The 16,773-nt window shown below is 35.3% G+C and overlaps 1 protein-coding gene across 6 annotated transcripts; it reads right to left on the minus strand.

Moving 5' to 3' along the window:
- Nucleotides 1–158: 158 nt before the first annotated feature.
- On the minus strand, nt 159–15,159 carry LOC139771876 (synaptotagmin 1-like). 6 transcript variants are annotated; one of them, XM_071705020.1, is made up of 10 exons: nt 14,670–15,159; nt 9,780–9,903; nt 9,475–9,594; nt 8,930–9,075; nt 8,750–8,842; nt 8,434–8,628; nt 8,022–8,198; nt 7,535–7,786; nt 7,033–7,258; nt 159–6,754 (listed from the first exon to the last, which is right to left on the minus strand). In XM_071705020.1, exons 2-9 carry the CDS (start codon nt 9,898–9,900, stop codon nt 7,064–7,066), a joined length of 1,299 nt encoding a protein of 432 aa, XP_071561121.1. In that variant the 5' UTR covers nt 9,901–9,903; nt 14,670–15,159; the 3' UTR covers nt 159–6,754; nt 7,033–7,063. The 6 variants fall into 6 exon arrangements, with proteins under 6 accessions (XP_071561121.1, XP_071561120.1, XP_071561116.1 ...); XM_071705019.1 differs by having other exon boundaries at nt 159–3,262; nt 8,750–8,848; nt 14,670–15,158; XM_071705015.1 differs by having other exon boundaries at nt 8,750–8,848; nt 14,670–15,157.
- Between the last annotated feature and the right edge of the window lie 1,614 nt (nt 15,160–16,773).

Genomic DNA, 16,773 nt, shown 5'->3' on the forward strand with positions numbered 1-16,773 from the left:
AGGAACACAAAATTGTTTTTGTCTTGTGAACAGATCTTTGCAATACAAACATTGCTAGACCATATTTGTGTTTCATTTAGCCCTCTCTCAACCTCTATTCACCATTCTATTTCAACAAATTTCCTCATATAGGTACACTTATAACAACATAAAGACTGTTTATGTTAACAACAATATTTATTACATAATAATTATTACGGTATAGTAATAACTTCTATAGATTTACAATATACTGTCGCACTAAACCTTAAATAGTATGTATAATATGCAATGGAATGATTACAAGTTGATACATCTTCGTTTCAAGTCGAAGGCGATCCTCCGCGGCCTCGATTTTTCTTTTCTCTTTTTCTGAAGGTGGAATCATCGCGAGTTATATTATCCGCATGTATATTCTCTAGAACTAGAGATATGATCTTTCTCCGATCACGATGCTCGCGACGTCAATCTCCGCACATAAGTACAAGTCATACGAACATAAGCAAAGATGCATCCGGATTTTTTAAATATCATCACCGCGACCCCAATCTTGAGGTTCGACGAGCGGCGCGTGGCGTCCGTCGAGCATCGTCTCGAAGATTTCACGTGAGCTAGAAACAAAGTACATACATATATCGTACGGTGAAAAACGCGATAATGTAAACCGTAAAAGTGGACAATACTAATCTCTTTCGAAATTTAATCTCAGTGCAAGAATCTTTTTTTCACAGATGACAACATAATCGACACAATAATCGACTACAATGTATAATGAATAACGTAATTAGTTGCTCGATAATATTGTACTTAAACATTAAAAGAAAACGATCGACGGTATCAAGTTGTTGAGGAATAATCGAAATATTTATAAAGAAGAAGATCTCATGGGAAGATCGAAACATTATAAATGGCAAATCAAGATTTGGTAAACACATGCATTATACTCTTTTTTCAAACTTTTTTGCCTATTAAACTGACATTTTGACTGACTAACTGACTGCACTGGCAATAAAATCGTACATTGCTGCGTCGCCCTTGACATTTTTTAGCTGACAGCAAGAGAAAGTAGTTTTATCAGTAAGGCTCGTGATTTGTTACAAAACATATTAGATCACTGTCGAATCATCGTTTGACTATTTTCGCGTGTGGAACGAAAATAGAGGTAATAACACATCGCTTTCAATAAACTCGCCAGTCGCATCTCGAGGACGTTATATTCATTATCAGACTAAACTACAGTTTTACAAATGCTCTTTTCACGTGTTCCGCTTTTATTTACATCCTTTTATTTTCGTGCGTGCTACGTGCTGTTGCCTGACAATCGGCATATATGTGCATGAACGGATTTAACACTAATGCATATCAATTATTTAAACGGAGATCTGTCTCTCTCTCTCTCTCTCTCTCTCTCCCCTCTTTCGCTCATAATACACTCAAAACATTCGCAGAATCGCAATTATTTCCGCACAACGGAAACACCCTCGCGTTTCCTGATGATCTTCCCGTTGAAATCAACTCAAACGATCAATGATAGAAGTATTGATACCTCAGAATTGTTGATTTCAAACGATTGATATATTTTTTCTTTTTTTAGGGGGATGTTTGTGGGATCTTTATCGATTATATGTATATTAGTTGCAATATATTTTTTCTGCTATTCTGATCTCTGATGGTCTCGTGCATATTCTTTCTTTTTCCTCTACGAATCTGCTGGAATGAATGGATCGATCGTGATTTCCTGACGAATCGCGTGTTTCGCCCAACATGATCCTAAGATCAGCACGATCTATGACTATTACACTACACAGTGCATGTTGTTTATCTCCTATTATTTCATCGCGTTATACTTTTTACCACCTCTAGTTAAATAAGTTACTCGTAAATGGTAAATGGTAATAATCGATATTAATGACGATGTCAATACAGTGAGTGACATTGTTCATATAGGACGTACGTGGTTTCCCTTACATCAGATCCATTCCTTTCGGCTGCACTTTCTATTGCCCTTATTCTTTCTCTCTTGCGCTCTCTCTCCCCCTCTCTCTCTTCCTCTCTCTCTCTCTCTTTTTCTTAGCAACATATCTATTTTTCTTTAAATATGAAAAAGCACAGCCAAAAAGAAGAGAGATCTATTTCTAGCTAAATTTTCAACTCGCGAGCAATGGCGTCGACGGGGTCGCTGTTTCGTTGACGCCGTCAATGGCGGTAGTTTCGTAAGCGAAGAAATTACTTTGAAAGTGACGGAAAGGCATTAAACCGTTACATACTTACATAATAATAAACGCTCAGTACTTCCGATGTAAAATCGCAAACAAACTAACGTTCACACGCTCCGAAAGTTCTGATGCGAAATGGTAAGAAGTGCCCAGCTTCTTATATGTTTCACATTTATGAAAATAGATAAGCACTGTTTTTCCTTGAAAAATAAATGAACTAAAACAAATCGGAGTTAAATTGGACGAAAGCATTTAATTTATTTGAAATAAAATTTAGATAATATCTGGTTTTTAATTAAAGAATAATTTCAACAATTCTTTTTTAATTTTTTTGTCACTTTTCTATCTTAATATAACATTCTATTCTATTTTAATAACAAATTATTTTGCACTAATTAGTAAAATAAAACAGTATCGCAGTTACCTCTGATGGTCAACGCCATTCTCGCGATTTTTTAAACAATATATTGATCCATGAATTCCCGTAAAAGTGTCTTAAGTACAATGTTGCTGCGTAATAATGGTGCTTCTTGCATATACTATACCGATACATTATCGTTAACGATAATTGGTCCTGAATAAACGATAGAACGAAATCCGGTAACACACACGATATTGGTTTATCGCACGAATACGGGATTTACAATCGCATGGATCGCGATCTCGTGGTCGTATCGTACGAAGATCGACGACGAGTCGCGATTCACGATCATAAGATGAAAACTCTGAGGAGCGAAAACTTCTTCCAAGGCCTGTGCGACACGTTTGACGAGAATAAAAGACGCCTTTACACCCCGTTAATTTAACACTCTAACCGCTTGACGATAAGATTTACGGTGATAAATGCTATGCGTTGTCGTTTTCTGATGATCGGTCTTCTACCATCGACCCAATTGCGGAGAAGACTTCTGATCCCAGCGATTATCTCCAGCGATCACTTCACGATTTGCAAAGTGGAATTTTATTTATTCGACGAATGACAAATATCAGCGCGAGCGTCTGTCTCATTCCGCACGTGCAATTTCAGCTTTTATCTTCTCGATCTTCCACTTCGAATGGACATCGGCCTAACGATAAGAATGCAAAATGTATATTGAATTGTCACAAATATATGCAGTTAATTGCAAAATATACTTTATATTTATTACATTAATTAAATTTTTAACTGTTAAGTAATGAAAAAGGGTAGCGAAGTTTCCAAAATAATTTATTAGAGTTGAAGATATATGTATAGCATTTAAAAAATTCCAAACCAATTAAACACAAAAATGTCTTAAAATCAATATCTTCAAATCTTAACGTTACGCTTCTGTCATTTTCCGGAAGTGGATAACGACGGTGGTAAATTTGGGTTTTCACTCAGTTTTGCGTTAAAAGAAGATATTATACAGGTCGATACATCAACGGATTAACTTCGTAACATCGGGAGACATAGGAAAAAAGAATGGCTTTAGCAGCGTATCCCTCCATCCATTCCCCGCCAAAAGAGAACTTCATTCTACGATAAATTACTTTAATCTTCATGTTGTAACGATAATAGATGTATAACGCGCAATTATAATCTTATATACACCAAGTAAACGCTACGATACAAAGCTAAAATCAATAGATATATATCGCCAAATAGTTCATTCTCGCTGTCCTCGGTTATCATTAACATTATTGTGATTATTATTATTTATCGTTATTATTTTTATCGTTATTATTATATATTATTAAGAGACGCGATGAGTGTGTAAAGCGTCCATAGTGTTGTACCTAGAATGACCACATCCTCTTATTATGCGCGGTCATATATGTATGTATACATATTTTTCAACAAAATTAATATTTGCTTCATAATCTTACTTTTTTTATAAGTTTTATACAAATTTAAGAAAAGAACATGTCCTTAAAGTCTAGGATTTCTGATCATCCTAAGTATATCATCAACTGGACGCTATAGTATGCTCTTATATTATATCATACCACTAAAGATATCGCATATATAACTTCTCTCCTGGTTTTAAAAATTAAAACTAAACTTGCACCAATCATGTGTAATTTAATAGAAGCGACGATCAACCAATGAACTTATAATTTCTGAAAAAGTGATTATATTTACAAATAAATGCACAGTTCAAACTTGAGAGATCTTGCACCATGTACAGCCCTTCTTTCAAAATCAATTATTTCAACTGATCGCAAAAATTTGCATATAAAGTTTTTCGCGACTTGCAAATTTATTTTGGAATCAAGCAAACTTTATTTTTATCGACAAAAGGATTGCATATAAAAAAATTAGAATATTAAGAGCTATTAGTATTTTGCTGTACTACATCAAACTCAACGCTTACTATTATATTTGTATATTCCTTTCCCGTTCTCTCTTTTTGTCTTTTATATCAATCGGGTTTTTCCACACAGAATCTCCTTGGAAGCATCCAATAATATTGGTATAAATTTTGTTTGCTATTTTAATTAGACGACACTGTTAGCGGATTATTTAACGCAAGTCTGCAATATGAATAGGCCCGTTTGCGATTTATGCGACTAAAAACGATAACACAGCAGATATAAGTCACGATATCATGTATATTACGTATACATATGTATGTATGCGTATAATGGGTGACAACGATTAGAAAATTGCATAGTTACACGTAAAAAGCTAACGCGCGATTGTATCGCGTCGAGCGCGATATGCGATTTCTTCGGACAGCATGGTTTTCTTCGAATATGATCATTCATTGATTAAAGCGTACCGCGTTTGTACATACATAAACCGAATAAGACTAGTAAAATGTCACAATCAACATGTTCTGTCAGACGAAAACTTCCCCAACAAATTATCTTATGCGTCTGCGTTCAACATCTGATTGTGAGTCTATCAAAATCACATCACACATTTACATTTTTGAAAATGTTTTACGTAACAAAATATAATTATAATAGACGCAAATAAAATAATAACGGATAATATAACTTTTTTATATAACGCAATTTAATACATAAAGTCATAATAAAGACAATATAACGGAATATAAATTATATATAGTTTCATATAATAAATTCATTAACTTTTTGTTCATATATATTACTTTACGCGTACTTCTTACTACGTGTAAAATATCGTCAAATTACAAAATCGTGTCTTTTTATTTAATTGTAGGAAGTCATTTCCGCGAGTAACTGGATCTAATTGTAAGTGCTTCGAATCAGTGTCTGATATACTTAAATCGAACGATAATTCTCCTGACGTGGTCACGTTATTTGTTTCATCTTAATCGTGAGTTTTCCGTACAAATGGTGCATAATCCAAGTGCCTAACTATAGTGCACGAAGGTACATCGCAGATTAAAGCATTGCTCCGCGCGTTGCACGAAAATGCACCGCGCACCGCGCGCTGTTGCACACGGAGATCAATACGGAAATGTCCATCGTCTCTAAAGCGACGTTTATGCATGTGCACCAAGCCGCGCTTTGACCTTTCGAGTGCACGGGAGAGTTCGGTGTACGACGCGATTTCGATTCTTTTCGAAGCAATCCAAAGTGAAACGATGAATTAATCGCGAGAAGAAATTATATGAACGACGGCGACGGTCCGCGTCAATGTTTCATTAAAAGACTCGGTAAAAGAAAAATTTTAAGCAAAAATAGGCGCGAGAGACAAAAATACAAGACAATACGTAAATTATATATATGTACGTATATAAAATTATTTTTCTACAAAAGCCCAAAATGTCTCTAAAAATGGAAAAAAAAAACAATTTTATATATTGATTTAATTATAGCTTATTCCGAGCTATAATATTTTTCGCCTTTGCGAATAGTGCTTGAAATAGTACCTGAAATTTTTCAACTTTGTAATTTTGTCTTTTTTTTTACCTTTTTACTGAGCCCTTCAATTTGCAGATTGTAATCCACATTTCGAGATTTTTTGCGAATCCGGATGATACATAACCATTCATTATTATCATTTCGCATATAGACAACACAACTGTGAACGTTCTCACTATCGTCGCTATATATATGTTTCTTCCCTCGGAAGAAGATTATGCCGCTATTTTTACGGACGACACAACTATATATATCATATATATACTTCTTCATAACGTGAACGATGTCTGTCTTTAGAAAGTATATTACGGAAACTTGTGACACCAAACGAACGAATCAAGATGGAAGCCTATCTAAGAGATAACATGATGTAAATATTTCCTTGAAGCGTCGATATTTTTTTGCAAATCTCAAATGTTTTCTTTGCTCGATTGATATCTCAAAAAGGACGCGTTACTTGAAATCATTCAGAGTTACATCTACAGAGAGAAGTATATTAGATATATATGTATATATACAAGACACTACACTCTCCATGTGGGAACATATTATTTTAATGTTAAATCCTTCATATGGTTGGTATTTTTATCGTTTATCATAGATTATTAATATCTATTAAATATGGATTTGTTTTATCTTTCCCTATAGATTTTTCTTTCTTTTTCTCCCCTCTCGTTTCTCTACAACCCCTCTCAATCTCTTTTACTCTTCTCCGTTCCCTTTTCCCTCGATCAATTATCCTGTAAAGAGAGGACCGCTTTCAAAGAATTTTTATTATAAAACTTTTTAGAGTCGAGTAGGCAAGACAAGACAAGACAAGATAAGAAGTAAGTCGCGTTGATTATGAAAAGTATCTCGGAATCTTAATAACTTCGCATCTTAAATTTAATTTCGGAATCTATTTATTTGTTATAAAATCTTAAAGTAAAATTATCTTGCATTATTCAGAAAATTTGTTTTTAAAAGTGAAATTGTTTTGAAACATTTCTTATGTATAATTAGCTCCATTAATACTGACCGTATATATCTTAATTGGAAAGTCAACGTTCTTAATCTTTCTTATCTCCATCTTCAGGGTCCTTTAGCGTATGCCATTGAGCGATCGGGCGCCTGGGGGATGCCAACATGTCGGACCAATGTCTCAATTCCGTTCCACTCGCGTTGTATCCCAAGACCACCTTCCCGATCGGTTCTGATGTGCCAATGCGATCGTAATCTACTACGGTGACGACGAGTTGCACTTTCTGACAGATCACAAAAAATATTGCGATTATTAAAATGTTAAGAGCATAACTTATTATTATTACTGTTGTTATTGTTATTGTTACTGTTACTGCACACCTGACCCTTCAACTATTACAAAAATAACGCTAACATAATGCTAAAGTAATTTTCTTACATTATAATAAGTAAATAAAATTTTATATACATATATCAGTTGTTAAATTACATAATTAGTTGTTATTTAATTACTGAAATTTTAATAATTGAATTATAATAAAATATATTTTGTCACGTACCTGTATCTGTTCGAAGGGTACCTCGAAAGTGAATGATTCGTTGTAATACGGATTAAGAGTGCACTTCTTGATCGATGTTTTCTTCTTCTTCAATCTCTTTCCATTCTGCATCAACGCGATCTTGACGTAAGGATCTGAGAGGCCACCGACATCCATCTTCTTCAGATTCTTAGCTTCCAGAATAACTACCGTAAGCTTTCCGGCCGTCGGTACGTATCTCAACGAAAAACATATATCACCCAGTTTATTATCCTGTAAACAACAAAAATTCCTGTTTAATGTATTTTTAATGTGCAATATATCCATTTTGTAATTGCTAATTATTGCTATAGCTAGGCATTTCTTTTATTTTAGCAAAAAGAAAAATTAATTCATCAATACACACACACACACACACACATAGTATCCTATTTTTATATGTGTGTCACATATATTGCATTATATTGATATGTATATTGTCTTACAATTAGTCATTCGATTGACTCACCTGTCCACCTTCACCTTCGACACTCTGTAGTTCCCTCCATTCCTCAATCGTTTGCGCTAGATCTATTTGACAGAGTGGCACCTTTACTTCACCGATCTGATCGTGTTTCGAAAATCTATCAAAGTCGAAGATGGCGAAGACCAGAGTTTTATTCATAGCATCGGCATAAGGAACACTCTGTACAAATATATTAATAAAAGTATTAAAAACAAATTATTATATATAACAATTTTCACATTTAAATTAGAGATACGAATAAATTAAAAAGAATTTGAAATGTTTTCTAAAGATTGTATTCCACGTTAAAATTATATATGTATAGCATAAAACTATAAATATATATGTAAAATTAATTAGATCTATTAAGTATATTAAGTATATTAGATTCGAAACATTGAAATTCTTAACTGACCTTAAACGTAAAAGTTTCGTTGAAGACTGGATTCAACGTCTTTCTGTGAACTTTTGTCTCGAATTTTTTCTTTTTATCCGGTAATAAATACACTTTTACATATGGATCTGACGTGCCACCCATATCCAATGCCGGCAGTTCTTCCGCTTGTATTACTGTTACGGCGAAGCTGTTCGAATTAAAGTCGTATTCGAGCTGAAATCAATTCATTTTAATAAATTTTAACTTGAGCAGATGGCTCACTTATTTCATTTTCTACGTAGCAAGTATGGATGAAAGATAATTTAATTTAAGATAATTAAGAAGCAGTTTATACCTTATACTGTAGTTTTCCAAGCTTAACTTCGCTTTGCTTACTCTCAGCTTCGTCCGGTTCTTCGGCATTGTCCGTCAATTCTTCCATATCCGGCTGGACCTTCGCATATCGAAGTGGATTCCACGAGTGTAGAGGGTGTTTCTAATATCTACATCAAGTCACGGCACACTGAATACATACCTTGTCCTTGTACGTGCTCCCCAAAAGTTGCACGGACTTTAGGTCCACCGCGCCCTTTAATCCCTTCTTGCCATCTTTGGAGCGTCGTTTGCGACAACATCTTCGTATACAGCAAAAGCAGATTCCGAGAACAATTATGCCTACTCCTATATAGGAATAAAATATAAAAATATATACACATTGTAATCAAATTTCAGCATAAATTTTACGTACACATAATTGTAGGTATATTATAATATTATGTTATATGTATATAGATTAATTCGTTTGAAAATACAAAACACACTTTATTTACTCGAGTATATTACAAATACACAAGATTAAATGTCCCTTCGTCATTTCATCCGTCTTTTCTTTAGAATACAGTTAGTGATTAAATTAAAAATAAATTATTTTAGTTGTTATTTAACGTTATATATTTAACAAAAAAAATAAGCTTTATTCCGTCTATATCTATATAAATAAACTATATAATAAACATTGATTGTTGTTGATTGATTGCAATTAAAAGTCGCCTTTTCGAAAAAAGACGTATGCTTTATTACCTATTAAAATAGCAACAAGACCCCATGACGGTATTCCTGTTTTTGCTACTAATTTATCTTCGAGGTCCTGCAAATCCTTCAAAGTGTTCTTTTCTGTGGTTTTTATATTCGGTTCCGTTGCTAGAAACAAATAACAAGCTTAAACTAATACTCGGTGGAAAAAAGTTACAAACATTAAGAAGCTAAGCATCTAACGTGCTAACAATTAAACTTTAAATTTGCGACGTGGTAAAACTTGGGGCTAAAATTTACTGATCATTATTCTTAAAAAAGAAAAGGGAGTAAAAGATTACGGTAATACTCACTTTTATCGTAAACTTCTGTTCTATCGTAATTGGCTGCGTCCGACGTGGTTGCATCAATGTACGGTGCCGTTCCGTCGTTTACAGGCTGTTTAGCGTCATTTATGTCTCTTTTGACGTACATTTTCTGCATGAAAAAGACATTACTATAAATCCATATACTCCGCAAGGCAGGCTTATTTTGTTCTACGTTTTACATAGTAAATATTCAGGCGATTCTTCCTGCAATAACAATTCCACCATCTCAATAATTTAATAATATTGAAGCAATGTTGAGATTGAGACAATTCAATCTTATCTGTCCCAGGTAAGTGACAGATTGAGTTAATGAGCGATATGAAGATCTAATGAAGCACCAACGATGCATGGAGCATATGACACGCGAACAACCAACAGCGGACGCTGCTCGAGATTTCGTAATCTACTATACGAGTCAGCATTTCCGCGCACGGTAGTTGAAGCCGCATGCGTATCTGAAAAACTTGGCTTTGAACACGACGAGAGTGTTCAAGAGTGTTGAGGAGAATATAGCGCTATATATTTGTGCGCGACACGCGTCACAGACGCCTGCACTATACTTTCCATTTATCGCATGGAAAGTAAAAAATAGCATTGCGGTGTAAACAGTAGCCATTCATAAAGGGTAACCGCAGCCCTTTACAATAACGTTTTAACACGACGAGACTTTTTCAAAGAGGAAATTATTTAAAGCGAGTGAAACCCAGAAACCTTATGTGATTCCTTTTTACTCGGGGGAGAAATTTCTCTTGAATTATCACGCGTAAATGCTTCTGAATTCTGATAAAGCCACGACAACGACCGGACAGAACATCTGACTATGAGAAGCGCTTAAGCGCCTCGTCTCGTCGCGTCGCGTCGTCTCTCGTCGACGTGCGTCGACAGAAAAACAATGTCTCTACGAAAAGGTTGCCGAGAGAGCCAGAGAGGACTGAAAGGGGACAAGCGTGGTATAAAAGCGATGCATTACCGCGCGCATGGCGATGTATTATCGAGCAGCGCGTGGGAGTTCGTCCGCACCAATCCATAACTGAACGACGGGCGAAAGAAATAAAGGGAGATGAAATAGGAAGTTACGATGAGAGGGAGAAATTTAAATTCCAAGATTTCGTATAAAGAGTCACAAGTTAAAAAGTAAAGGAAACGAAACTGAAGGGAAACTCGAATCAGATTGTCAGAGTAAAATATAAAGTAAAATACACATTTGAAGTCTTATAAAATATTAACTTTTCGATTACTTAATTTTTTACACGCCGAATTATGCGATAAATTAATTTATGCGAAGAAAAATATTGCTCTGCATTTATTAAATATCATTAAGCCATTTAACTTTTTTCCGTATCATTTTTTCTTCCAACATATATAAGATATATGAATATATATTGTATGACTCGCGTCTGTGTAGCTTTTTCTTAAGAGGTTTTTCTTCTTATTAAAATTAAAAGAGACGAATTATTTATTTTTTTATTTTTTTGTTCATCAACTTTTCTTTACGGAAAATTCTTCAAAAGATTAATATTTGATTAAATGTTTTTTTATAATATTTTTATTAGTGAAAGAAACCGTCATTGGACTATAATTATTTTAAGGGACATTAAAATTTTTTATTATAAATTTACGCTCAATGCTTTCTAATCGTTCCTTTATTTACTATCTCGGAAAATTTTATTTACATTTCATAAGACATAAATTATTATGCAGAATTTAAATTATCGCACAAAAATTCGCACTATCGTTTTTTGCCAGGCGAAAAAATGCTTTGTAACGGTATTAAAAATTATTTCAAGCGTGAAGAATTAATTTATTGCATGCTCGCGCTCAAAACCTGCAAAAAGTATAAAATACTTCCGCTATTTATTTCGTAGTTAAAATCCATCCAACTAAATATAAATTTTACCATCCCTGGAAAAATTTATTGTTATCAATAGCGTGTCTTTCGCTTTGCATCTAGAAAGTATTTTTTCCCTCTCTCTTTTTTTAGTACAAAGAAACTCTTTTAAATAGTGAGTTTGGACAGCTTTCTCCAATATAATCTGCCCTTTGATAAAAAAAAAAGTGAGAAAAATAATAATCAAAAATTCTCTCGTATCCCGTTTATAAATTCGTATCAGCCTATCGTCAGGTACGATTAAAATTTATTCAAATTTCATGTGATTAGGCTATACATTAATTGAAATTTCTGAACATGCCTAAACGACTCAATCCGTAGATGCGCGCGTGTGCGTAATCGAGCGCATTTAAAGAGCAAATCAATACAACTTGGTACTGATAAATAGACAGCTGGCTGAGTGATATCGTTCGCAACGATCACTCACAATGATGGCCCTAATAAAATTAAAGTCCGACAAAGTAACACATATTGAAAACCAATATGATGCATGAAGACATATTATATTAGTATAATATGTAAAGTTATATTATATATATTTCCCAATTATATATAGAATGATATTTCATTTCGAGATATTGCATTATATTTTGTTATTGATAAAATCAATAATAAAAGTAAAAAGATATAACAAGTTTTACTCGCGTTGCAATAAGGGATAAGGTATGGCAACTTTTTTCTTCTATACGACGTAATAAGAGTTTAGAAAGTTTATATCGATTCATTTAATGTCACGCACATTACCTTCCCGAAATAACCGATTCGATTGAGGGTAAACTCTTACGCGATACACTTTCTCCTTTTGGATCTCTTCACGTGCCAACGTCAACAGATGTTTTCCGTAAGTTACTGAAATGACACTTGTCAATGACACTTGGCTCGACAGGCGTTTAAAACGTTGGAAAAATACAAACATATATTAAAACGGTAAAATGTCATCTCTCAAACTACCGCGAGTAGCGAGTATACATGCACATGTATAATATAAGTGCAATTTACAATCATAACGAAAATGTCAATGAATTCTAAAGTGCATTACTTGAGCACTTTCGAATTATATGATAGAAATTTAAAGAAGAGGATAGATTTCATGAATTCAATATTTTTTCAAAGATGTACAACTGACAATGAGTGAGTACTAGTTGAGAATGCTTAGATGCTCTCTTTGCAACACTCAATATGTTATAAACGTAATTAAATAATAATATATTTCTTATTTTCGATAACATTTTTATTTTTATTAACAAAAAATCGTTGCGTCGTTTTTTGCGAGATACTTGTATAAAAATTGTAATTTTATAAATAACTAAGAAACAGCGATAAATGTGTCACGAACACGTCATTTTCCTTCCGGTTCATGATATATTTTATATATTAATATCTAAAAAAAGGTAATATTATTAATACAATTATATGAGCTACTTGGAATAAAAAGCAAGCGCAGCATACAGCAAGAGAAATAATTAATATCTTGAAAAAGGGGTCGAATAAAAAGCGAATATTGAGTTCACGTGCTTCTCCTAAGAGGGGATCAACATCAGATTTCAGAGATATCAAAAATGTGTAATAAAAGAACGGAATGCTAAGAGTATATCTTTTCTCATCGAAATTACGGTCATTCGACTATACATAAGTTGGTCTACATCCTTCTCAAAGATAATTTTACTACAATCGTTCTTCAAGTATCCAACGTGCTCTCTATAAATGAACATCCCCAATACAGTATAAGCAAAAATGTTATAAGTTGCGAAAGAGGGAGGGAAAAACGAACGTTCCACCTCTAATATGAAGAATAATATAGCGCGCTAATACATTCCGATTTTTAAAACTCTGCACTGATCAATCTATTAAAATAATTGTACAGATCTCTGCAGCGCGGACTTTTCAAAAAGCATTCAAAAAGCTCATTTATTCATGTCCTCTGATTTACCCGCATTCTGAGTTTTTAAAAATCATGATTCTCGCACAGTCTCGACAGAGAAAACTATGTGTGTGTGTGTGTGTGATACTTAATATATATATAAACTAAAACGACAATTGAATGTCAAAGTTTCGATGCTCAATAGTGCTTTCTGCGAATATTGCGAACAATATTATTATGGATCGGAATTTCATGATATATTATAGGTGGCAAAAGCACAGTTTCTTTTTATATGTATACATTTTAACCTTGAAATACACTAAAATAAATTTATAGACTACACTGTCAATTTTTAGACATTTCATCTTATTTCTTGGCTTACATATGCCACAGAATTTCGCAGATGTATTTATTTTTCACATTATCACATTCTTATTGGCTGCACGCTATTATTACAAACATTAACAATAATTAATAATTGAGGTAAAAATTTCTAAATTTTTAAATCTAAATAATTTCGAGTGTTCTACTATATTAAAATAAATTCCTCCATCTGCAATTTATTACCACATTTACTGCAACCTTCGTATATCTTTTTTCTCCAGATTAAGAGAGTTTACGACGATTCATAATTTGCTGTAATTTATCTAATTCATCGTAATTTGTTTAATCCTTGGATCGTTACATATGGAAACGCATATCCTGCGACTAATAAGGAAGAAAGCCGCGGAATCCAAGAGAGCGACGACGTGAAAGAAGAAGGGAGTGAAGGGACCTAGATTGATCAGCGAGTAGCATTCCTGAAAGGGGCAGGGGCAGGGACGGGAAACGATTATTTCACCTTGACGAAGATATTTATCCTCCCCTGGAATTTACTGCTGAAATCAGTATGATCCTCGGCGTAGAATCTCGTTGAACGAAAGATAAACCATGCAATTGAAGGTGATAACGATTAAAGACACCGATTTATACACGGAGTTTGCCGAGCCGACCAGGGCCGCGGGGGTGGTTACCGATTATATCCGCGCGAAGGGTAATCGATTTCTAATTTTACATCCGCCATGAGGGATCCCGGTAAGATGGCCAAACGCGGAAAGAAGTTTCGTTGATCCGGAATGGTACTCACGACACGGAAGCTGTCGTCGGCTCTACACACACCCTCTCTCCCTCTTTATCACTCTCTTCTCTCCTCGAGCTGCTTCCTCCCCTGGGCGTTACTCGGCGGCGGCGGCGACGTCGACGGCGACGGCGACGGCGACGCGGGCGGCGACGGAGGCCTCGACTCGGCCTGTAACTACTTGCGGACTCGCGCGTATCGCGTATCGCGTATCGCGTATCGCGTATCGCGTATATCGAACAACGGATACGTTTACGGATTTTACAATTTTGCGGGCCGGATTTATATCTCTCGTGCTCTCGATCGTATTACAGACGCATCGCGCTGCGTCGTCCGCGCGACGATGGCCGACAAACGAAAGATCGAAAGGGCGAAAATCCTTATCTGCCGTGCACCACGACGGTCTCTCGTCGACGACGACGACGACGACGACGACGATGACCACGATGACGACGACGACAGTAGGACGAAGAGTCGAGTGCGCCTGACCGGTGCTGGCGAATGCGAGTATGGCCGCCGACGTAAATCGATAAAACACGTTACGTTTTCCGGCGCCGCGCCGCTCGGAGCCGACGCTCTGCGTCGTACCCTCGTTACCCCTCGCGCCCGCACCCCTGAACCTGGCTTCCAACCCTTGACGACGACGACGACGACGACGACGACGACGACGACGATGGTAACAAGGGGCGAGCACCGACGACGTCATCAGCACGCGCGGACGTTTGACGTGAAGCAGCTTTCTTTTTTTCTTCTTAAATATTATCGCTATTCCGACAATGACGATAATACTTGTCGGTTAGTGACGTCAGTCTACCGACGATCTTTTAATCAAAGATTGGTTTATTAGTTTCTTATTGATACGACAATGTATTAGAAAAGGGCAAAGAGCATCCGAATGTCCACGAGAGATGGAGACCAATATGGCAATATAAGCACTGATTATCTTTTGGACGGTTCTTCACCCGAGCGTGTAGTATGTGCAACGACACAAAATTTCCGGTATATATATATATATATAGAGCTATTTATTTTTAATTGTAATTTAATTGGCTGTATTAATTATGATAAATTATTGTATTGTATCGAATCCGAGGATACATACTTGATAGCTCTGTCATCTCTTTTGAATTTCTATAAGAATCAAATCGTATACGGCATATGGCATACGGGAACGTAGTATAATTATATCGTATATGCAACAACTCGGTCTTCTTTTTTGATGAGGATGGTGGAGGGTGTAGGATGTACCGAGTTTGTTGCCAAAACAGAAAGAAACGTAGTCAGAGTCACGCTTCCATAAAACACGCGAGACGTGATGCGTCCCGGTGCGATGGAGCGCATGCCCAAATCGATTTATCGTAACAGAAATCTTTCGGTATATTTACCATATATCTCTCTATAAAGACACGCTCAAGCCAAATAATCCTTCCACATATTTTCGACGCTAAGAATAGTAATGCAAAAGAAAAGAGCTTGGAGAAAATAATTGCGGAAATTGAGCTCAAACAGCTTAATGTGATCTACAATGATCTACAATCTCGTTAACTATTTCTGCAGCGTACCCTGGATTTATATAGTGACCCATACCTTTCACGTTTACGAAACAAAGAAATATAATTAATAGAACATTATTTTATAATATTTTTCTCTTCTTATCAAGGCAAAATTAATCTTAATTAAACAGACTATCTTATTATACAAAACACACATGAAAATTTTAATACTCGCATAAATGTGTCTTAATTGTATTTCAATACGTCTGATAAAAGATGGTGATTTCTACTGCTCAAAATCCATTACTCCTACCCGAAAGAGAACGCCATTTTGTCGTTAAAAATGTATCATACATCGTATCAAATTCTCGAAATAGCAATTTTGACAACGATATGCGGAGTTATCGACCGCAAGCAAACGCGAATATAATCTAGAACTCGCGAACGAAGAGGCGACGATTCTTTCCGAGAGATGAGACATTCTGATTGGAGAGAATAAATCGATTCGTAACATTATTCCATTCTCTTTCTCAAATACACACACACACAACTAGGCAGACAACTGCTATATAAAGTTTCGTAACATCTATGTAAGCCTCTTCGCCTGAAATAGCAACGAG

This window comes from Temnothorax nylanderi, unplaced genomic scaffold (genome assembly GCF_030848795.1).
Source record: "Temnothorax nylanderi isolate EJ_2023f unplaced genomic scaffold, tnyl_v1.0 TNYL_tig0045_pilon, whole genome shotgun sequence".
NCBI classification, from domain to species: domain Eukaryota; kingdom Metazoa; phylum Arthropoda; class Insecta; order Hymenoptera; family Formicidae; genus Temnothorax; species Temnothorax nylanderi.

Excerpts from the sequence above, each read along its gene's own strand:
- LOC139771876 (XM_071705019.1), bottom strand. The coding sequence starts at position 9,900 with ATGTACGTCAAAAGAGACATAAATGACGCTAAACAGCCTGTAAACGAC. Across the intron at positions 9,076-9,474 it reads TCTTGTTGCTATTTTAATAG|GAGTAGGCATAATTGTTCTC; the intron begins GTAATAAAGCAT and ends ATTCCTATATAG. Across the intron at positions 8,849-8,929 it reads GGAGCACGTACAAGGACAAG|GTCCAGCCGGATATGGAAGA; the intron begins GTATGTATTCAG and ends CGATATGCGAAG.